Source organism: Podarcis cretensis (genome assembly GCF_951804945.1).
Source record: "Podarcis cretensis genome assembly, chromosome: 1".
In the NCBI taxonomy this organism is placed as follows: Eukaryota; Metazoa; Chordata; class Lepidosauria; order Squamata; family Lacertidae; genus Podarcis; species Podarcis cretensis.
Genome location: NC_137170.1, coordinates 59425908 through 59450015, shown reverse-complemented (window position 1 = coordinate 59450015; position 24108 = coordinate 59425908). Strand labels below are relative to the sequence as shown.

The following is a 24108-nucleotide window of genomic DNA, read 5'->3' as shown; positions in this document are numbered from 1 at the left end:
AATAGCTAGGTTGTTTCTTTCATTTCTGTGTGGTACTGGAATGTTACTAACAAGGATTTCTGCTACTGGTATTACTTCAAAAACACCAGCATCATAAATACTGATTCCACAGCTGGTAAAATTGTGGGTTGAATGGGCAGAGAATTATAGAATCAGAAGAGTTGAAAGGGACGCTGAGGATCATCTGGTCCAACCCCTTGCTCTCAACCGGAAGCCTGATACGGATGACTTCTGAAAAGTCCACTCCTTCTCTGGAATTTAAATATTGTCAGCATCAGGAATTCTTAATATTTTAGAGCCAATAAACGTACTACAAGCCAGTTTGAATGAATATGGGCTAGCTTCACAAAACTGCCCTGTGATCCTCAAATGAACACTAGTACTGTATAGAAATCTAATTTAAAAAATAAAAATAGCTGCTCAGTTTTTAGACATAATACAAACACCCAAGATAAACAAAATCATTACAACCTTGAACAAACCACTACCTTTTTCTGTAGCTCTTCATTTTTTTGGGCATTCTTTGTTTCTAGTTCCTCAACTTTCTTTTTAAGTACCAAGATTTTTCCACGACTTGCAGCCTCAAATAAAATAAAAGGAGAATTATTTGGGCTATTATAAAAAACAGGGGTACTACAGAGGACTATTTTTCCCCATTATACATAATACATACAGACTTATTAGGGAATAACTCTAGGCATGTATATTCAGAAGTAAGTCTTACTGAATCCGGTGGGACTTACTCCTGGGAAAATGGGGTTAGGATTGTAGCCTTAGTCTAACTGAACACAATGGGACTAACTTTTGAGTGAGCATGGATAGGATTGCACGTTAAAACTTGGATCATAACCAGTAACATGTACACACAGCTAGAGCTTTGCTTGCTGTTTTCATCACAAACTTTTCACTGCTGCAAAGATGTCACTGATTATCTTAAGAAGCAACTTGCAAGAACCACTTCAACAAAAGCAATAAATCAAACACCAGACAGATGCATGGGATCACTCACTTACCCAAATCTGCATATGCACACATTGTGTATGTGTATGTCCAGATTTATAAAAACAGAAAATGAGAGATCAAACCAAGACATTACCAATGCCTATTTGATTTTTTTTTTAAGGATAGAACTCACTCTCTTTTGCTCAGAATTTCCTTCTTGGGTTTCGTCTCCCGATAATTGATTTTTGAGTTCCTCTAATTGTGCTGTTAAGGATGTTACTTTGGCTTTGTTCTGCAGCTTTAATTTGGAAACCTTGGCTTCAGAAGCTTCTTTTTGTGCCTGAAGATTATTAACAATTTATTTTTTTAGACAAAATGCAATCTGCCCAAACAAATAACTTACAAGCATTAGAGAGAGATCTACATATATGAAAATAACAAAATACAAAGCCAATTTTTCCACTGAAAGAACAGCAGAACCAGGTGGCTTTAGGCCTTAAGTAGAGTTATACATTACTGTTACCATTAGCAATTTGGAATGGATAATCTTAACCCTGTGTTTATTAACAGCATCTGTCCATACTTTGAATACATGTGCATTTTGAGTGACAAACCAGTCTGGCAAGTTATCAAAACTTAAACTAGATGGAAACTGTACCTGCTAATTAACATCACTGTTGAGACACCATTTTGAAATGCAACTTTTAGCTAATATTTAGAACAACTTGCTCGTGAGACAACTGAGTTCATTTTCATTTTTATATGATAAACAAACTTTATGTACATACACAATACCTTTAACTGCTGCTCTTTTAGGCATAACTCATTATCCTTGTCCCTGATAAGTTCTTTGAGTTGTGCTACCAGCTGTTCATTTTGGACCAGTTGTTCTGTCAAATCAGTCACAGACATGCTTGCTGCTTGAAATGGGCCATGAGCCTAGAGATAGAGGAGTTAAGTTTGCAACAACAAAATGATGCAGGCAAGACAATTTCAATACATTATTGGAATGTAATATTTCCCATATTTCGGTATAAGAAGAGAGATACAGAATAACTCTTAAATAATTTAAAGCTAATTGCCATACCTGCTATTTATTGAAAGAGACCACTTGCAGCACACAATGAAATTCCTTGCAGCAAGAACTGCACCATTCACTTCAATGGAGAAAGAATGCCTTTGTGGAGGCAGAGCTTCCCTTCCACAGAAGCAAAAGCCAATGAAACAGTTTTTAGAATTGTTCACTATTCTTCTACCCAGACCAGGAATGGGGAACCTCCAACCAGTGGGGTGAATGTAACCCTCTAGACCTCTCTAGAGGCCTTATAGCCCTTGGAGCTATCCCCAGGCCTAAATGCTTTTGATCCTGTTCCATGCATTCCTTGAGTGCCTTTGGCTGTCTGGAATGTGTAATTGAAATGTGATGGTGCCTTTTGCTTGCCTGGATGGAGATAAAATTGGGATTAAAAAACCTTGGCTTTAGTGTGGCTGGAATGTAGCCCATAGTACAAAAGTAAGAGCGACATCTGTTCAACATCTTGGTACTAACACTTAAGGCCCTATACATCCCAAGACCAACTTACTTCAGAGTCTCAGAGACTTCTTTATTGGTTACGTATGCAGTTGATCACTACATTCTGCACTACAGTTTCTCTTTAAGTTCCAAAAGTAGTTGATGCCCACCCTAGAGCAACTTGGCACAGGGCTGTCCATGTGGCTGCCCCTGTTCAGACGACCAGCATTCCTGCCAAGACACTGCAGGTATCCACTATCTATACTTTCTGGAAACAACTGAATACTTTATTTTTTTACAAGCTTTTACAGCTGGATGAAAAGGTCTCTGCCAAAGAAGTTCACGTTATACTGTTTTAAAATCTATCTTAAGGGGGTTTTTCATATTGTTTTCTAAATTATTTTTAACTGTTTTATTCTATGTTTGTAAATGGCCCTGATGCACATGTAGAAAGGTATTCATAAATGAATGAATGAATGAATGTTGCTCCACCCATCCCCCCCCAAAAAAAAACATGCAACTCTGGACTCTTGAACTGAAGAAGTTTCCCCACCCATGACCTAGATTCAACTTGCAATCATATGCATACATACTTGGAAGTAAGCTCATTAACTCCATGGAGCTCATCTCTAAGCAGACATGTAAATAATTGCACTGTCAATGTATTAAAACAGAAGTCTTGGTATTTTGTACAATTTATCTTGAGGCAATTTGAGTCTTGAAAACGAAGAATGTGCTGGGTTGCCCTTACTTTGTTATATTAAAGCTGAAAGCACAGCATTCAGTTGTTTGAACCCAGTCCCTACACCCAAACAGCTAGTCAACTGGATTTCAGCTTCCTTTAAAGATAAACCAAACATGAATGGAAGGATGCCCCCTCCACGTCTAACCCTGCCTCTGCTTGCAAAGAGTGAATTTTTAAAAACTAAAATATGCAAACAAAAGTTACCCAATGCAGCTTCAATGCTGAATACTAAATAAATATTTAATATTTGATACTTAAGAATCTACAATAACCAGTACAAAGGTTCCTTGTAAAGGTGTTTAGAATAAATGTATCATCAAGTACAGTGTATAAAATTCAAAGTTAAGTCGATTTTTTTCCAAAGTACTTACTCCAGATTTAGTAGCTGAAATATCACCGCTGCCCCATTTCAGCATAGTTTTAAAATAGCTATAGAAAAGCAAAGAGAAATTAGTTTACATCAGTAATTTCAGTGTCAACTATTATCTTCAGCTAAGTTCTAGGTGTACAAATCTGTATACAACTTCAGACCAGGATAGCATGCATATATATATATATATATATATATATATATATATATATAACCTCACCCCAACTGATCACTGAGCTATACAGGAAAGGACCCTCCTGGTGATACAACATAGGAATCAGGCCTTTAGGCTGGAGGCAGCTTTTTATTGGAACTTCCACCTTTCTTTTTGGCAGTTATTGAGGACTTCATTTTCAACAAGACTTTTAAGTGGGTACATTGATCCCATTCTGTACCTGCTGTTCCCCCTGCAATCCCATATCTGCAGCTCCTTTTCTGTCACGTGGGTTTCTAGACACATGTTTCCTGAGTTGCAAGGGAAAGTAACCCAGGTTGCTGTTAAAAATAGGCTGGAGCAGGAAGAATAAAGTGTCTGCCTTCTGCTCTCAGTGTGGGCCACTATTATTCACTATTATTTCTTCACTGATTTTTATTTGCCTGACTTTGAAGGAAACAGCTCCACCTATCCTAAAATGCTAGCAATCTTCACATTATCAAAACACACACACTCTCTCTCTCTTTCTCTCCTCAACTATATACAGACATGCATAATTAGAGTGATCAGGGTACAGCATATTCAAAGTCAGGAGAAACTAGTTCTGCTAGTTTCCAGCAGAAGTTGACTGTTGATTGGATTCAGAGAAAAGCTTGCAGGAAGGAACTGATTTTCCCCCTCTAGAAGCACCCCTCAACCTCTGTTAGGGGTCAGAGGACATAAGGTGGGCTATGGTGTGAAGGGTTGTGCAGGCTGCTGGGAAAAGAGGGGGTGCATATAACTACTGACTGACTAGCACTTCCACCATCAGAGCAGTTTAAAATCGTCACAAAACTTGTAAGGTGCTTTAAAAGTTTTAAAAGAAGGACAGCCCCACATGACGCATAGCAGAATAGCCAAAAAGGCAGTGGAAATCAGCACCTGATTTGGAAATAAATATGTGTGTTGTCTAAGAAGGCAAAGAGAAGCCTCATAAAGAAGGAAAAAACTGCACTGACTCCTGTTTATACATGTCTGTACACACCCTTATGCCTAGACTCTTGATACAATGACATGGAATTAAGTCCCATTGATTTCGGTGGGGCTTGATTTCTCACAATGGCCATAATCCGAGGCCTATTAAACTTGTATATAGGCTTAGATGAGTACAGCAACATTTTAAGCTTTCTGTTGTAAACGGCAGCTCTCCTATCTTTCATGGAATGCTGCTTCTAACAGTTTTGGAAACAGATTTTGATTCAGTACCAGGAAGCTGCTATTTAAAAGGGGAAAGTTTAACACATCATAGCAGGCATAGATATTATTACATCTAACTTTGGATCAGAGCCCATTACTTCTGCAGCTAAAACTCTCTAGTCAATCACTTGAGTTTTAGTAATTGCATTAGGAATCTTAATAATGAAAGTTACTGTTCAGGACTCACAAATGTCACTAAACAAGTTTAACAGAACACCAAGAAGCTCCCTACTCACTCAGTGTAAGTGGAGTTATTTTAGCAAAACAAGTTTTACTTTTGACCAACCATCAATGGTGTTTTAGCATGATTAAAACACCCAAAGGCTTGGGATAGGCAACTGCTTCTTTAAAAGCAATACTGGAATTACTAATACTCGATATCACAATTGTACCATAAAGGCTTTTATTTTAAAAAGTGTATGTGCTGTGCTAACCTATGGAAAAAGTTTTTTTGGGCCCCAGGTTTCATGAGTGGTTGAAGCAGCTTCAAGTGCATACACCATTTTGAACCACTGGTGAAGCTAAGGTAAGAGAAAATAACCTTCTTCAACAGTAGCAACATTAAAATTAATTTATTTACACACAAAAAGTTCTCTAAGCAGCTCCCACAATAAGAATAAATCTAAAAAAGCAACAAAATGAAAATTCAGTAAGATATAACACAGCAGCAAAACACCAAATAAGTGCAAAAACAAATAAAAGAGAAAGGGGAGAAGATTATAAAACAAATAAACAGAACTGGACAGGAGTATGTCTGGCACTGGACAGACATTAAAGACAATGCGAGGCTCAGCTCTATTTGGAAGACATTCCACAACCCTGGAACTTCCACTGAAAAGGCCTGCTCATTCATACCCACCTCCTAAACTTCACTTGGCAGGGAAGGATAAGAGGCATACCTCTGAACTGCTGGGAATCACGGGTGGGAAGAGTGCTGCTGCACACAGGTCCTGATTTGGGGCCACTCAAATGCATAGCCGACCACTGTGAGGACAGGACGCTGGACCAGATGGTCCATCTGCCTAATCCAGCAGGATTGTTCTTATGTCCTTAAGGGCCTCAGATGAAGAGGTAAGTAGCTACATGTGGGAAGAAGTTTCCAAGCTATGGAAGGTCTTACAGATCAAAAGCAGCACTTTGAATTGGACCCAGAGATGGACTGGGAGCCAGTGAAGATAACAGAGAGTACTGGCATAATATTTGCGCAATACTCAGTTCTATTATCTATCTTGCATCTATATTCTGTACCAATTGAAATATCCAGAGTTTTTAAATGCAGCCCCACAAACAATGCACTGCAATTATCAGAATGAAAGGTTACCAGAAATAGATCACTGAAGAAAGGCTGTAAGTAGGGTCATAGATGGCATAGCAACCTAAACTTGTAGAAGATGCTCCATGGCACAAAGAGCATTTGTCATTTTTATGTGTACATGCACCTATCCAGAAGTGCTATCCATATAGGAAATTTGAAGCAACCCAAAGCATTTTTCTTTGTCCTAAAAAGAGCACAGAATATTGAAATAATATATGCTTTAAAAGGTGCAAAATGCTTTATAACCTGATCAGGTTGTGAAGCATTTTGTACTTTAAAAAGTACATTTTATTTCAATATTTTGTACTCTTTTAGGACAATGAAAAATGCATTAACAACTATAAGTTTGCTGTATTACTAATTCTTTTGATTCTTTCATTACAAATAGATCCCCCAATGCTGTTGTACCTTGTGGCAAGATGCTCTGCTTGCTTTAAAATCTGATACAATGTTATCCATAACTTTAGGAGCTGTTCTTCAAACGTACTACATATTGACAGTTTTATAAGCACAGGTTGATTGGTTGGTTGCACAACATGTTCATCCACAAATGAAAAGGGCATGCTAGGAGGTGGTTTATATTTACAGGGGAATATTTTTACATTAAAATGCTTTCACAAAGGTAGTGAGAAGATCACTCAGAAGCCTAGGTGTGCATTACTTGAATAGAATACTGTGTTGTTTTACATATTCTCTTGCAGAATACTTCCAAATGGGTGTATATGGATAAAATTCCACATCCAGACTTGAACACTTACGCATACTTCATTAAATTATCTTTCCATTGATATATAATTTTATGGTATTGCTCAAAATAAAAGTGGTGTTATTATCCATCAAACCTCGGAAATACACTTTTCCCAAAAGGTTTTCACAATTTTGGCGACTAGTGTATTTCAACCCAATGCTTCTTCTATAGACCACATTAGGGTATAGAAAACTGACTCTCAGTCCTATACCCACTCAGAGCTCAGTCCTACTGGGTCCAACAGAACTTACTCCAAGATAGGAGTAAGTTCTGTTGGAGTAGGTAGAGTCCTATGACTCTACCTAAGAAGGCAGCAGTGGCGACAGGAACTCCCCACCCGCTGCACCCAATGAGCAGTTACCAGGAAAGGAGCAGTTTCTGACTTCTCAGGTGAATCCCAAACACCACTAAAACAAGGAAGCAGCTCCCTAAAGAACTCAAATGACTGACCAAGCTAAGGAGACTTTCCTTTGCCCCTCCATTCCCCGCGAAGGGTTGTGGGGCGAAGGACCTCGGCTCCTCGAGAAACTCCTGAGCGACACAACGGACTGGACTCCGAGACAACGGTCCTGCCTCCCTGGAGTTCCAGGTAAGAACCCCAAGGGCGAGGGGGGCGGGGCCTCCCTTCGGTTCCGTTGGGCAGGCGACCCTCGCTCTCTCTCTCTCGCTGCAGAAGCCCGGATGTAGGGTGGGGGGGGAGGGGCCGGCAGCGCCCCGAACTCACCTGAGGGAAGGAAGAGTGTCGGCCGGGAGCGACGCGCCGCTCACCGCCGCCTCAGCGGGACCCGAGCGGGCGCAGGCTGGACCTTATAGGCCGCCGCCGCTGCTCCTCTTCGTCCTCCTCGGCCTCCTCCAGGTGGAGAGCCAGCCGGGAGAGTCATCCCGACACACCAGCGAAGGCCGCTGGCCGGGACCAGGTCGCTTTTCGGCGTGACGGCCGTGTCGTGCGTGCGTGCGCGAACCTGGCGTGCGTGCGTGCGTGCGTGCGCAGAGGCGTCGAGCGCAGCCAATCGGAGAGCAGGGCTTCCCAAACCCGTCCGGCCACTTTCCACCTCCCTTGCGGTGTTGGGCCAACTCTTTCCATCCACCTGCCGGTAGCTGTCATGGCAGGCGGGGGGGGGGGGGATACAAAAGCCTCGTATCCCGATTTTAACGCAGGTCATTTCTTCGCGTGGCATTCAGAAAACGAGAGCTGAAAGGGTGGAGAGCGTCGTGAGCTGAGTCTTCTGCTCCCCACCTGTAATTCGAGCCAGGGGTCGAGCATGGGGTAGGGGTGGGGTGTGGAGAAAGCGCTGCTCAGAGGGTCCCGAAATGCACCTGCCTTTTCGAAAAAGAGGACTATGGTCTTTAATAAGTTACTCTGTTGGCTACAGCAGTGTATGGGGTGCTGCTGGCTGCGAGGCTTTGCCAACAACGGATCTTTTATTAAGAAAATAGGTTTGGTTGTGGTTTCTCAGTTTCTCATATATTAGCCTATACTTTTTACCATTCTAAGCCCATGTTCAAATTTGTTCTTTCAACAAATACCCAGTGCTCTTTTTTCTTTTTAAAAAAATGGTTAGCGGTACTCTCATTTTGGGGACGCGGGTGGGGCTGTGGGTTAAACCACAGAGCCTAGGACTTGCCGATCAGAAGGTCGCAGTTCAAATCCCTGCGACAGGGTGAGCTCCCTTTACTCGGTCCCCGCTCCTGCCAACCTAGCAGTTTGAAAGCATGTCAAAGTGCAAGTAGATAAATAGGTACTGCTCTGGTGGGAAGGTAAACGGCGTTTGCGTGCGCTACTCTGGTTTGTCAGAAGTGGCTTAGTCATGCTGGCCACATGATCCGGAAGCTGTATGCCGGCTCCCTCAGCCAATAAAGCGAGATGAGTGCCGCAACCCCAGAGTCGGCCACGACTGAACCTAATGGTCAGGGGTCCCTTTACCTTTACTCTCATTTTGACTCAAGAAAACCACCATTTGATAGTTCAAATCGGGAAAAATAAATAGAGTAAATGGACAAAAGTATGTACAAAGATTCACAAAATGTTTAGGGATGTGTGTACCCCTGCGTACCCACCCCCAAAGCACTGGTAATACCCAGCTGTCTTCTGTTTAGGTCGCTTTTTCTTTTCTTTCCATGGACTCTAGAACCACCACTAGAGGTCCTCTCTCACTCATTCGGAATCAGTAGCCCAGGAAAAGCTCATGATTTCAAAACACTCAGTAATATAAACACTTGTCATTTTCATCCCCTCTCCTCCTCCTTCCCCAAAGGTCCTTTACCTCTCCCGCCCTGATCTTGCCACTGTGATCCATGCAACGGTCACCTCCAGGCTTGATTATTGTAACCCACTCTACGTGGGGCTGCCCTTGAAACTGACCCAGAAACTCCAGCGGGTGCAGAATGCCACGGCGCGACTCCTTACGGGGTCTTCTCCGCAGGATCACATTCACCCGGTGCTATACCAGCTGCACAGGCTGGAGTAAAGGATCAGGTTTAAGGTGCTGGTTTTAACCTTTAAAGCCCTATACAGCCTAGGGCCCTCATACCTACGGGACCGCCTCTCCTGGTACGCCCCACAGAGAAACTTACGGTCTACAAATAATAACACCTTGGAGATCCTGGGCCTCAGAGAGATTAGGCTGGCCTTGACCAGGGCCAGGGCCTTTTTGGCCTTGGCCCCGGCCTGGTGGAACGTTCTGCCACAAGAGATCAGGACATCTTTCCGTAGGGCCTGCAAGATGGAGTTGTTCCACCAGGCCTTTGGTCAGGGCTCAGCCTGACTCCCCTTTTCTTTTCGTATAAGAACTAATATGAAAGAGGCCTCCCAGCATTCTCCCATGCCCATATAAGATCAACGTAAACAGTTGGGCCAATGAGCACTTACTGTTCCCAACCCTAACCCTGCGGAAAGCCATCTAATTAGACTTTAATTTGATTTTGAACTGCTTTTAGGAGGTAATTTAATTCTTGTTTGATTTTATACTAATGTTATATTGAAGGAATGGGTTTCTGTGTAGCATGTTTAAAACTGACTCAACCCCCCCTTTTGTTCTTTCAAAAGAGAGCATTTAAAAATGCGTAAAACTTGAGCTGTAGAGCAAAAGCAAAATAAAGACACAATTGCATAAACAAGCTCTCTCCTTTATCAGTCACGGCAAGGGATGACCCTGACTCTTTAGGGGAACAAAGAAAACACGTCAATACTTTATCTTATGTGCTCACCACAAAATACGTGGGGACCGATGTCCAGGGAAAACGCCAAAAGCGTGTTCCCGGAGATTATGACCTCTACCCAGATAAGAGTAGGAAGAGGAAGATCCTTTTATGGTCAGAAGTACAGGAAGGAAGATCCTTTTATGGTTAAGAGTACCAGAGCAGGAACATATGTGATGTCAACCTGCGTATACAAGCTGACGTACTGGGGAAGGGGGAGAGGGTGTCTGGAGGATATATATACTGCATGAAACTTCTCATTTCTTTGGACTTATTGTGGACTTGATCACACAAGTGCCTTCTGCTATCCGGAGAGCAGAATAAACTTTCTTTGAACCAACTTGGTGTCATTTGACTTCCTTCCTCCTGTCCCGGAGCAACGCAGACCCAATCGGTGAACTCCAATAAGGCTACAATATATTTGATGTTAGCCACCCTGAGCCCGACTTTGGCTGGGGAGGGCGGGATATAAATAAAAGTTTATTATTTATTATTATTATCATTTAAACTTGCAGCTTCTTTTCACACTTCCAGGCATCCCATTTATTAAGCATTCATCCTGACTTTTGCAGGGAGACCAGGCAACATTGTCCATATAATATGCATTTTACTCACATTTGTTTGTGGGGAGATTAAGTGAGGTTGCAGCAAAGCAAGTATTATCCCGTACTTTCTAGTGCATTTTTCTGTCACATTCCTTGTTGCAAGAAGTCCAGTCTTTTAAAGAAGCAGGTTTGCTGTGAAAGGCCTCCCAGACAACGATAATTGAGCAACCTGAATTGACAGTATGTGGTTGAATCCTGCTTAAAAATAGCAAAAGCCTGGAAGCTTCTTAAGTGTGAGGAGGAAAATTTTAATTTCTAAAAAGATAGTTGCTGTCCTCAAGCACTTGCAGGAGTGCATTATATTTTAAGAGAACTGCCAGGGTATTTCTCTTCCAGGAAAAGCATTTTTCTTATGTGTGAAAACTGGTAGGGGTCATTCAAAAGAATTCATCTTGTACTTTTTTTTTCATTATCACTTTATGTGGCTCCTCTTATTAATTAAAAGAGATTACAGAGCTAAGTACTGCTGAACATCCATACAAGTTAAGCCTAAGCTTGGGAGGGGTGGAGGAGATCGCAGTAGTTGCTTGACAGCTCATTGCTTAAAATAGCCTGGCTCAGCCTTGAGTCAGTTTGTTCTGATGCATCTTTCTTTTTTGGTGGCTGGAAATGCTGTTCAGGCACAGCAGTTGCTTGCCTTAATGCGCGCACACACAATGCTGTTTTTAGCAAGTTATATGAGTATGTATTGTTTCATTCTGACTTTTTGAAGCAAAATGAAGTTCAGCACAGCTTTATAAGTTGACACTCCTTTAGAGGCACAAGCATTTGATTTTTTTAAAATGAATTTGTATTTATTGAAAAAATGATTGAGTTGAAAGGGCTTTATGAGAGTGCAAATGCAAGCTCCTATGTATGCAGTACTAGTCCCCAAACCATGCCAGCACTCTGAAATATTAAACTAGCTCTGTAGCAAGATTCATTCGGCTATCTTTTGGTTTCCTTGTACAGTACATATTCCTTGCAAATGAGTATCATCTCCCACTGTGACAAGTGCTCAAAAAGTATTTTTTTTCTCTCTCTTATTTGAATGAAGGCATAATTGCAAGATTCTATGACCTTTGGTTATGCTTTGATCAGAACTAGGATGCATATATGAGAAGATGGGTGCAAGATTTGGGTCAAAGAATAACCAGGAAACAATGGAACTGGATTTGGGACAACTTCCATTCTATTATAATTTTTTCCTAAAGGAGAACTATTTAAAAACCTTCTGTGATTGGCATTTAATGCCTTATGAATTCAATATATAAATTAGGATCAGATAAATGTTGGTGATGTGGATTAAATAAAGCAGATTACATACATATATTTTGGAATTGTTCTCAGACAGAAATATTCTGGAAATATGTTCAGGTTAATATCTCTGATATGTTAGGATATCACATACCCTTTTTTCTGCTTGGTTATTTGAAAGATGTTATTCTGGAAAATGACCAAGAGATAGTACTCAACTTCATAGCTACTCCTTATATAATAGCTAAAATGCCTTTGACCCTTTTTTTACTTTTCATTTCATGGGATCAAAGTGCCAGCATGCTGAAAATATTTCACATACAATAACCAATGCTAGGGAAGGTCTGACGACATGTCTTTTTCCTCCAGTGTTTGATCCTTTTCATCTGCATTCTTTTTTCTTTGATGTTCAATGATCCATTCTGTGGGATCTATGTTTAACATTTTCCTTACCCACTCATCTCTTTGCACTCCATCAACAAACTCTTTCAGTGAAATTTTTCCTGGAAGAATAATTTCAAAAATGGATTAAAAGAGGTTCAGCCATAACTTAAACCAGTGGATAAGGGTATCAAACACAAGCTAGGAGACACATCAGAACTTTTAGGAATCTCCAGTGTACACAACAGAATCATCTTTGGGACTGGAAAGCCAACGCCTTTTGTATCATGGAAGGGATGGCTTGCCATTTGCTCTTACTGAATAGTGTAGTGACTGTAGTGTATATTCTAAAAAGAGAATTGCTGTGCAATGCCAGATGGGTGAGTAGTTATGGTTACTCAGGAAATTTGCTTTAGGAGCCCCCAGAGCACAGCAATATTTCATTTATTGTCCTTTTACTGCTATAAATGTTTAAAGAAAGAGAGCTTAAGCCTCCCACCCCTTTACTTGTATATCAGATTGAAATTGGTGGTTTGGCATCTTACTACATTTGTTGGTGAAAATATGCCTGTGACACTCCTGGTCCTCTACTAAGCATGAAATTTGTTCCTCTAAGCTCTTTGAGTTTGACATCCTTGCTTCAGAGCAAGTGTTCTGTAGAGTGGAGTCTTGTTCTGCCACGGAAAGACCAAAGTAGATTATCTGTTATCATTACCCATAAATGAATATTATCTTACATGCAAAGTACTTCATTTGCTGAGCTCCATCATATTATACGATAGGCCAGCATTATTCCCATTTACATAGGGGAAATGGAGTCTGAGCAACACGAAGGGGAAACAAGTGCAGAGTGGTGCTTTGCTGCTCTTCTTCCTCCCAGCCACTATTGGTCAGACATGGAAGGAAAAGAGGAGCCATGGGGGCATGTTGTACTTGCAGTTTCCTGAAGCCAAGCCACTGACCTCAGTTTTTAATCAGGATACTTCTTAATAAACAATAAAGTCAAAACATTATTTTCTGTATAGTTTTGGTGAATCTTAGGTTCCTCCCAGGGAGACTTTTAAGTGAGTCACTAAGAACTGTATTGTTCTGCCAGCCAGTTATGCAACTGAGCAGCTGTCCTGAGACGTCATATTTCAATAACCTCTATTGTGTATATATCATAGCTCACAGCTGAGGCATTATCAGAAAGGCTTAGCCCTCTTTTCTACATGATTGGCCATTCTTCCCAAACTCCCCAAGATAATTAACTTAGGCTGCAATCCTAAACAAACTTTCAAGGGAGTACATCCCATTGAATAAGGTGGGACTTGCCTCTGAACAAACAGCGGTAAAGTTAGTGGCATTTGCCAATCTTGCATAACTGGCAGCAACCAAGCGTCCATAACAACTAATGCTCAAGACTCCGTCACACACCAGTGTAATCAAAAACTGGAAGGCAAAATGAGAGGGCTGTGCAAATAGTTTGCAAACTGTTATGTGTTTCCCTGGGGGGGGGGGGGAGGATCCAGCAATAGGCAGAGCCTGGGGGGCACTTCTCTCTCAGCAGCAAAGCTTTAGTATAAAACTGACCAGGCTGCTGTGCTAAAACTGGAAGCTACAGAGAGGCAGTGGGTATGTGGGAGCTTCTGGACAGAGGAGTTCCTCTCACTCCTGGCTAGGACGGTTTAAGCCCTGTATGATTAATTCTCAAAATGCAGGTCTTCACCCACAAATTAGCGAGCCACATAGCATGCAACAGTCTGCTGATATGAATAACGTTTGAGTCAAATGGCTTCAAATATTTGTCTTCTGTTCTTGAAATGTGATGTGTCAAGAGCAGAGATATGTCTGAAAACTAGTATTTCTGTGTTATACTGAAAATATGACTGCACTGACGGTACTGTGTTATGCAACAATATTAGAGCTTGCAGGCTCTTGAAATTAAAGTGTGGAACCTGACAGGGCCTAGAGGCAGAGGCCAGAGTATTTGGATGATTAGCCTAGGGTTGAGCCCAGCACTCTTTTGTGGGTCCAGAACAGAACCCTTCACTTTTGGAGCAGATATGGGAGTAGCACCTAATACAAAAGCCATCCATTCACTTAAAGTGCACAGCTAAAAGACACAGATGCTGGGGGAGAAACAGCCTGGCACTTTCCTTTTTTGGCAGTGAGCCTGAAAGCTAAAACTTACCGAAACTTGCCAGTTCATTTTTTCCGAATGGTCAGCATTGTTCCCAGGTAGTATATCTCAACATATTTGTTCAAAGAGGAATTGTTGGCATCTCTCTGTCTCAGAAGACAGTGGAGTGCGTCTTCAGGTCACCAAAGTGACCTCCCCAGGACACAAACCTGGGCAGTGTGTGTGGAGGTCCTGGGCTGGCCAGACGACAAGACTCACTGATGTGGTCCAAAAGACAGCAGAGTGACACATTTGGCAACAGCTTGGCTGCAAAAGTTGCTGGAAGGAGGTGTACAAGGCGCCACCTGTGTTAGGGACTCTACTCTGGAATTACGGTATGTAGGGTTTACTCCCTAACCATTTTTCTCTCAAAGATACCCTACAAAGCAGTGGAAGTTTGGGATCAGAGATTCCTTCTCCTAGAAGAGCTGCTTTCCCAGGCTGACGAGCCCAATCTGCCCCTCACTTCCCCCTCTACGGCAAATGCAGAGCCATTGGACCCACTATCACTTACAAGCCACTGCCACTTTTTGGAAGCCCACAGATAATTCTAACAATAAAGTACATTTACCGTCATTATTTTCATCCATAAGTTGAAATATTCTGTTGCACACTTCCTCTGGGGTTGACATCTGAGTATCCATATTTCTTGCCCATCCTTGTTTGACATTATAGACACTCTGGGAGAAATTAATTTAATAATTAAAAAAAAAAAACATATTTATATGGCACCGTCCATACATGACACTTTACAAAGTCACTTACAAATTGGTTATCAACACACAAGGGAAATAGAAGAGGAAGGGGACGAAGGCAGAGGTAGAAAGTAACAAACATAGCGAACTAAAACCCATGCCTGGGTAGGCTTGCTGAAATAAACAGGATTTCAGCAGGCACCTAAATCAATATACAGTAGTGAGAGCATTCACCTAATGTCAGTAGGGCAGGGGATTGTAAAGGATAGATTTTGCTGCAGTAAAAAAAAATGTTCCTCTGAAATGCAGAACAAACATTATATGGCATTTGTAAACTTCAAGTTCCATTGATCAAAGTGGTTGAACAGGTATGTATGAGGCAAGATAATGTCGCAAGTATACTTGTCCCAAGCCATTAGCAGTTTTATATACCAGCAGTAAAACCTTGACTTGGCCTGGTAACAAACTGGCAGACCATGCAAATCCTTTTGTAAACCACTTAAGAGACTGTTTGGGTATTAAGCAATGTATGATAAATCTTCTTGCACAAATCAATGCTCCCACTATATGTGCTTTAATGACACACACACTGGCCAAGATCTGGAGCAACTTCTCTGGGGTGAGACACTATCTGTGGACCAATATGGGCATAGATTCTGTTATTCTTCCTGACATTGTTTTTAGAGGTTGTTTCCCCCATATGTTTTTTTATAGGCTATCAGCACTTTTGGAGTTGATATATCTAGCCATTTATTTTCCCAGGGGAGGTTGGGAGATTCCTGCATGCAGCAGCCAGTATAAAGCTTATTCCTGTAGTTCAGTGCCCTAAATGGAGGCATCATTTTGTCAAACTCCCACAGATGAGTCTGTTTTCATTTGAAGCAGATGGAGGGACAAACCATGTACACCCCAACAGAGAAGGGTGCAAAATAAGGGAGCAATTTGTGTCAGACAGTGAGTGAGGTGTGCATAACAAAGAAACAAGGCAGCATCGGCAAATTAGACACTAGCGGCAGCAAGTCAGAAAAACTGAGAAATACATCCACAAAGCCCTGGACAATGCAACCTGAACTTCAGGTCAAAAACTTTGGCACTGATTCTTTTCTCTACAGTTGGGGTTCTTATAAACTAAGGCAGCCTCTCTACACAAGTACAGAAAGTTGCTAAGAGAGCTGGGAGTTCCTTAGTCCCCACTCTCAATCCAGATTTTGTGTGTTTGTATATACGCGCGCACACTGTCCCAGAGTAGTAATCTTTCCCTTTATTTCCATGTCCCAGTCAGATTGGAAAGGGCAGCTGTGTGTATGCATATTAATGATACCAATGAAAACAATCTCTCATTTTCCTCCTTTCAATATGATCATTGTGCAGCATTCAAATTTTGGCTTAAATCATGCCATAAGGCTGATCTCTTCCCCCCCCCCACCTGTTCTTCATCTGACATCTGGGGTGTATAGCGCACCTGCCATTCAGCTTACATTTCTTTTAGTAGTCTTTTAGATTCAGCCAAAAGCCAGTGTAGTGGTTAGGTTGTTGGCCCTGGGAGACCAGAGTTCAAATCCCCACTCAGCCATGAAGAACACTGGATTGCCTTCCTCCAGTCACCACCTCTCAGCCTAACCTACTTCGCAGGGTTGTTGTGGGGACTGTGTGAAAACAGGGAGAATCATGAGCACCAACTTGAGCTTCTTGGAGAATAGGTGGGATATAGATGCAGTGAAATAAATAATAATTCATGGTAAAGAGGTTCAACCAATCTCATGGTTTGGCGTAATCCTGCCAAGTCATTACTGGAGACCCCTCTTCTTCTAGAAGGATTTCTTACCTTCACCATTTTCCTTAGTTCAGCCTTATCAAGAAAGCCATTCCTGTTGGTGTCGTACACTTTAAATGACCACTTCAGTTTGTGCTCAAGTTTCCCTCTGAGTACTAGGTTTAAAATTGCCACGTATTCCAAAAAGTCTATCATGTTATCCTGAAACATTAATAGAAAAGCAATCACTTGAAAACATCAATATTTTTAAATTTTTCCAAACAGAAATGGCAGAACAATCATAATTTTTGCTGGGTGCTTCTAGGATAATTCCAACCTGAATTAGATGGATGTACACAGAAGTTATCTACAAGTGTTTTTGAAAATTATACTCACCCCATTCGTGTCAAAGGATTTAAATGCATTCTCAGCATATTCAGATGCTTCACTCTGGCTGGTAATGCCAAAAAACTGCTTAAATTCATGCAAATGGAGACCTCCGCTGGGGCATTCTAGTACAAATTTTTTGTACATATCCTGTAATTCTGCCACCTCTGATCCTTTCATGTTACCAGTATGGAGCTGCCCCATGCTCTAAGAACAGTTAAACCCCAGTGAGGCTTCAAATGCCTTATAAATATTCTACCCTGAAAGTGTAAGTAATTTACAGTGATGTTATGAAACAAAGATTTGTCTTAAAGCTTTAAACCAGAACAAAGGGCAGCGTCTATAATCCAAACACAATGCCTTTCTTGTTGTGTCCAGACAATTGAGAGCATTTTCTCTTAGCAGAGTAGCTTGCATCATAGTTATATTTTTGGAGTTCTAATAATGCCAATGCACTCATGTTGACCACATTGCATGCAGTCTTGGAACTGGGCTGCAACAAAGTACAACAAACCTTAGCAACAACACGGCTACAGTGGAGGCATCCTGCAATTGGAAAAGTAGGGCAAGGGCATTCAGTTAGATCACTTGTTGGTTGCAATCCCCCTGCACAGGAGCCAATTCCTAGGGGCCATGGGGGCTTTGCCTCCCACAATAAAATATTTGAGGGGCTGCCTCCCACAGTTGATGGAGATTCCCATTCAAATGGTGTGTGTGCAATGTGTCATGTGATTATGTGGGATGGGGATTCCCTGGTCCTGAATGGGGTAACTGTGCCCCTGAAGGACCAGGTGCGCAGCCTGGGAGTCATTTTGGACTCACAGCTGTCCATGGAGGCACAGGTCAAATCTGTATCCAGGGCAGCTGTTTACCAGCTCCATCTGGTACGTAGGCTGAGACCCTATCTGCCTGCAGACTGTCTCGCCAGAGTGGTACATGCTCTGGTTATCTCCCGCTTGGACTACTGCAATGCGCTCTACGTGGGGCTACCTTTGAAGGTGACCCGGAAACTACAACTAATCCAGAATGCGGCAGCTAGACTGGTGACTGGGAGCGGCCGCCGAGACCATATAACACCGGTCTTGAAAGACCTACATTGGCTCCCAGTACGTTTCTGAGCACAATTCAAAGTGTTGGTGCTGACCTTTAAAGCCCTAAATGGCCTCGGTCCAGTATATCTGAAGGAGCGTCTCCTCCCCCATCGTTCTGCCCGGACACTGAGGTCCAGCTCTGAGGGCCTTCTGGCGGTTCCCTCACTGCGAGAGGTCAAGTTACAGGGAACCAGGCAGAGGGCCTTCTCGGTAGTGGCGCCCACCCTGTGGAATGCCCTCCCATCAGATGTCAAAGCGATAAACAACTACCTGACATTCAGAAGACATCTGAAGGCAGCCCTGTACAGGGAAGTTTTTAATATGTGACATTTTAGTGTATTTTTCATCCTTGTTGGAAGCCGCCCAGAGTGGCTGGGGAAACCCAGCCAGATGGGCGGGGTACAAATAATAAATTATTATTATTATTATTATTATTATTATTATTATTATTATTATTATTATTACCAGGGCTCCCACAACATTTTATTCAAGCTGGCACCCTTGTCCCCTTGTAAAAGGTTATTAACAAATATTTAAAAACAATACACACATTATTCAGGCTATCCACTGTCCATGCAGAAATATGTATATTGGGGAAAACATGTAAGAAGCTTAAGACTAATGAATACCAAAGTAACTTTTTTTTACAAAATAGAAGAAATTGCACTTTTTGGTGTTTGTTTGAGGCATAGCAGTGTATGATTCTGACAGCACAAAAAGATGGGGTTGTGGGAAATTCATGACTGGATCTCAGATTTATAAAAGGTTAAATATAGCTGCTGGGAAACCTGATATGGATTGGGACCATGGCATGAGGCAAAGCAGGTTTAACTATCCTCACATATAACACACACAGATTTTGCCAATAGGGGTACAGTGGTACCTCAGGTTACATACGCTTTAGGTCACATACGGTTCAGGTTACAGACTCTGCTAACCCAGAAATAGTACCTCAGGTTAAGAACTTTGCTTTAGGATGAGAACGGAAATCGTGCAGCAGCAGCAGGAGGCCCCATAAGCTAAAGTGGTGCTTCAGGTTAAGAACAGTTTCAGGTTAAGAACAGACCTCCGGAACGAATTAAGTACTTAACCTGAGGTACCACTGTACAAGCATAGATTGCCCTGCTTAGGAGGTGGAAGAATATTTTTATCATCACCTTTGCTACATAGTGTTGGCCAATGTGGCTAACAACAACCAACATACAACTAGGAACAACAACAGCAAAAAGATAAACAGCCTGTTAAAAACAACAGCAGATAGAACATATAAGTTTGACAGGTCAAAAGCATGTTTAAATAAAAAGGTGTCTTAAATTTAGTTCAGAAGAGCAACAAAGAGGGGGCTAAATGGTGCTCCCTGCAATGGAAGTTCCACAGCCTGGGCAACAAACATACTTCAGACCTTGGTGGGACAGCAAGAAAGGAATCTTTCAGAGGTTTGTGTAGAAAGCGGACCTAAGTGAGGTTAGGATATGACTGCATCCTGTCCATTGTTTTCATCATAAAGCAGGAGCAGGGACAGAAGTCGTCTCTTTGAGATTTTAAAATGCTAGCTGCCGTGAAAATGCTTCATAACCACCTAGTTTTCACAAGAAAAGGAAACAAACATGCAGGATGAATCATCACATGCCAGGTTTAATTAGTTGTGACTGAGCTTTGATAACAAGAGGTCAATACAATACATTGCGTATGGCTTGCCATTGTGGCATCTGCAGAGATTCAACATAATGGAAAATGAGACAGCTAGTCTGGACCCAGATTTTCTTCATTGAGGAATTATTTACCATTGATTCTATTAATTCTGAAGAAATACATAGTGCTGAGGAAGCTTTACAAAGGGAGACTGTGTTGCCATCAATCAATACAGATCAGTCTACCATGGGGAAGTTATTCCAGCAGATTTACGACACAAATACAATGAAAACTTCAGATATCAACTTTAAGGTCAGGTTCCTGCAGAGAGGGATGATTCTGAGAGTGTGTGTGTATGTTGTCAGGAATGCTGGCCAAACCTAGCAAGCAGCCCTGTCCATGCCATTTATTAGGAAGATATCTTGGTGGTCCATGATAGCTGGTGGATGTTTCCTCAAGAGCCAAGAAACAGCCAGAACTCACCTGACAGTTCTGAATGGGGAGAAACTACTGGAGAAGGTCACATGCCTCCCACCGCCAAGCTAAAGTGGACTCTGTGAGAAAGATCATTTTAGACCAAGCACAAGCTTTAGTGTAAGCTAAAGCATATAGGGACTCATGTGGGTCCTTTGGGGGGAAACCATATAAACTTCCCTAGAGCATGAGCCACAGTCTAAAGGTAAGAAATCCTTACCTAACAGCATCTCCTCTCAATCCTGTGCTCCTTACAAGGAGGTGTTCAGTGTCTTGCTTGAGCTGAAGTCTTCATACAAAGACCTTAACCAAACCAGGGCCTACCCTTCAGTTCCTGGGGCAGCTGCCTCAAGCGACAGGTGTGGCTGAGTATCGAGAAGCAGAACAGCTTCCCAGCTATCCTGCAAGAAGCTACAGCTTCAAGTCCAACTTGGTCATCACTACCTTTCAGAATTTCATCAGTGGTCAACGCCCCCCAAACCCCACCTATGTTTCTCAGCCTCTTAATGCAACCTGTGTGTTGCCTCCAACACCATTTGTCATCTTGAGCTGTGTTCATAGCCACCCCCTCCCCAAATGGTTGTTTGCTTCCAGCTATTTGTCACTGTTACCTTTCAAAACTGCGTCCATGACCACCCCATGATCTATATTTGGTGTTAAGTAGTGAGATGGCGCTGTGGGTTAAACCAGAGCCTAGGACTTGCCGATCAGAAGGTTGGCAGTTCCAATGCCTGCGACGGGGTGAGCTCCCCTTGCTTGGTCCCAGCTCCTGCCAACCTAGCAGTTCAAAAGCACGTCAAAGTGCAAGTAGATAAATAGGTACCGCTCCGGCAGGAAGGTAAACGGCGTTTCCGTGCGCTGCTGTGGTTCGCCAGAAGCGGTTTAGTCATGCTAGCCACATGATCCGGAAGCTGTACGCCGGCTCCCTTGGCCAATAAAGCGAGATGAGCACTGCAACACCAGAGTCGGCCACGACTGGACCTAATGGTCGGGGTCCATTTACCTTTACCTAGTGAGGTGGCCAAGTTTGCTAATGATATCAAATTACATTCAGGATGTTAAAACAGAAAGGTGTTAAGGAGGACTCTACAAAGGCCACACCTACATCTTATATTTAAAGCCATATCTTTAACAGTCATGGCTTGCCCCAACAAATACTGGGAGCTCAAGAATTTCTGGATGCCTAGATCCAGGTTTGGGGCAAGTACTCTTTGGTGAGAGAACCCCAGCAGAGATTTAAAATCACAAAATATGCAGCGAAGTAAAATGTGGAAAGATGGGCTGTTAGACCTTTAAAATATGCTCTGCTCAGTGCCTTCCAAAGTTCCCCTCTTCCCTTAGCATACAAAAAGACCACAAGTTCAGTAAGTTTAAAATGGTTTACTTATTCCTTTTTTTATTTCTTAAACTTATTTCATTTAATTGAAATATTTTCAATAAGATATAAACACATTAAAAATGATTTGCTTACAAACTCATCAGAGGCCAGATTCATGTGCTTTTCCATACAGCATTCAAAAAAATGTTGCACAGGCCATAAAACTTGGAACCATGCGGTCTGGCCTTGGAGCAACCAGCTGAAACCTCACACACTGAGCTTCTCAGCTACTGGGAGAAAACAATAGGCTTGATTGCCTAGTTGCTCCCAAAGTGAGGTAAGCCTGGCAAGATAGTTTTCTCTATGGTCTTACCCCTTCATGCATTAATCAGACTTAAGTATGGTGATTGTATGAGGCTGGTTATCCCACACTTAATCCTTTTCAAGAGCAGCTGATAAGGTTCTGCTCAGGCTTTACCCTGGAGGATAAGATAGACAGATTCCCATTACAGGGCTTTTTCAATAACAACTCCCTTACTTTGCAGTTCACTTTGCAGGGACACAGTTGTTGTCCCAGGGCTTTTTTGTTCAGGTAAATTTTTTTTTTAGACCTGCCTATGTTTAATGATGTTTTCTCTTGCAATTATAACTAATTTCAGGATCAGGTTACATGCAAAGATTTATTGATTGCTTTTTATCGGTTTTATATGCATGCCGGTTCATTTGCTTCTGGAGATAAATAAAACTATGCTTTTTTAACATGAAGGTAATACCATTTTCTTTCACTAGATGAGCAGATGAACAATAAGCAGCAACACAGGGAATGCATTTGTGAAATTTGATAATAGCTCTGATTTTTTTTCAGGACTTCAGCAAACATTAATGAATTTAAATTATTCCAAGTGTTTTGTAGTAAAATATGTAAACATTTCCAGTAGAATTCCACCAGCCCCACAGAAGTGAGCCATTCTCAGTGAACCATTAACAGACACTCTTGGTTAAACATTCCATGGGAAAATGGTTGAGAATGACTGAATCATTGATGTCTGAATAACTGAACTGCATGATGGATGTATTTTTTGAGAGCAGTTGCCTAAAACAATGCTCTTCTAAGTGAACTCCAACTGCAAATCTATTGCAAATCTCCATGTGATCTCCACATGAAGGGTGGAATACTGTAGAAATTTAATTAATAATAGACAATTTATTATGGTCAGACCAGCTTGTATAACACAATAATGACAGCATTCATAAAGATAAAATATACAATTGGAGCAGTTTGCAGCAGTAGCTCCTGAATTAAAATTGAGATATATACCTGTACATATACGCGTACAACTGAGATTTGGGCTACCATAAAAATTGACCCTGAGGCGCCCCAAGGGCGACATCAGCTTTCCCCTAGTAAACTATTTTATTCTAGAGGATGATTTGTGCCTACAAATCTGGGCGTAGAATCTGGCTACCAGCCAAGCTGTTAATAATAGTTTGATTATACATGAGCATTATTGTAATATTAACCACAAGGAGTTGCTTTAGGCATATTTTAAAGGGGGGGCATGGATCTAAAACTATTTGTGCAAGCAAGTATACTTATCTGTAAGCAAAGGGCTACCCTGCTTGGCAGGGGGTTGGACTCGATGGCCCTTGTGGTCTCTTCCAACTCTATGATTCTATGATTCTCATATTCCAGAGACAGGTGGCTGCAACTCCTGTGCTACATCATTGTGATGGGTTCCACAATCTTATGTTGTTGTTTTTCCAGGAGGAAGGAATTGCCAGCTGCAATAGATCCACCCACCATGGAGGAGTTGAATAACTTTGCATGTATAATTGGGGGCTTCAATTTAGACCACAGTATTTTATATTGAAAATTATTAGGTACCTTGTTAAGCATACTGAAGTCCAGAGTCATGTTTCTGCCCTAATTACAGTATTGCGTGCTTTTACAACACCTTAGCCTTCAACATGGGAGTTCCATTTCTGTTACGTTTTATAGCACATCTCCTGGCCTTCGTTTTGATTTAAAGCCTATCCAAATAGGTTAATAAACAAGCTGCAGCAGTTTCCTAAAGGTAGCCTATTTCATCTCAGGCAGCAACATGTTATCCACATCACCTTGAAAATGACCTTCATTTCCATCTACCCACTTGT

The 24108-nt window shown here is 41.8% G+C and overlaps 2 protein-coding genes across 4 annotated transcripts in view; both read right to left on the bottom strand.

Moving 5' to 3' along the window:
• Nucleotides 1-7974, bottom strand: part of LOC307211791 (uncharacterized protein) — a 42243-nt gene extending 34269 nt beyond the window's left edge. The window contains exons 1-5 of one of the 2 annotated variants that reach the window (XM_079968823.1): nt 7748-7974; nt 3572-3629; nt 1738-1881; nt 1136-1282; nt 489-581 (exon numbers count right to left, since the gene is read on the bottom strand). In XM_079968823.1, the coding sequence (XP_079824949.1) occupies nt 489-581; nt 1136-1282; nt 1738-1881; nt 3572-3616 (429 nt within the window). In that variant the 5' untranslated portion in view covers nt 3617-3629; nt 7748-7974. Of the gene's footprint in view, nt 1-488; nt 582-1135; nt 1283-1737; nt 1882-3571; nt 3630-7473; nt 7521-7747 lie in introns of those variants that run through there. The other variant, XM_079968822.1, reaches the window with a different exon arrangement.
• A 3625-nt stretch (nt 7975-11599) lies between these two features.
• Nucleotides 11600-17786, bottom strand: LOC307224271 (guanylyl cyclase-activating protein 2-like). 2 transcript variants are annotated; one of them, XM_079990998.1, is made up of 5 exons: nt 17449-17644; nt 17125-17274; nt 15176-15284; nt 12989-13117; nt 11600-12565 (listed from the first exon to the last, which is right to left on the bottom strand). In XM_079990998.1, exons 1-5 carry the CDS (start codon nt 17641-17643, stop codon nt 12396-12398), a joined length of 753 nt encoding a protein of 250 aa, XP_079847124.1. In that variant the 5' UTR covers nt 17644; the 3' UTR covers nt 11600-12395. The 2 variants fall into 2 exon arrangements, with proteins under 2 accessions (XP_079847124.1, XP_079847125.1); XM_079990999.1 differs by lacking the exon at nt 12989-13117 and having other exon boundaries at nt 17449-17786.
• Nucleotides 17787-24108: the final 6322 nt, after the last annotated feature.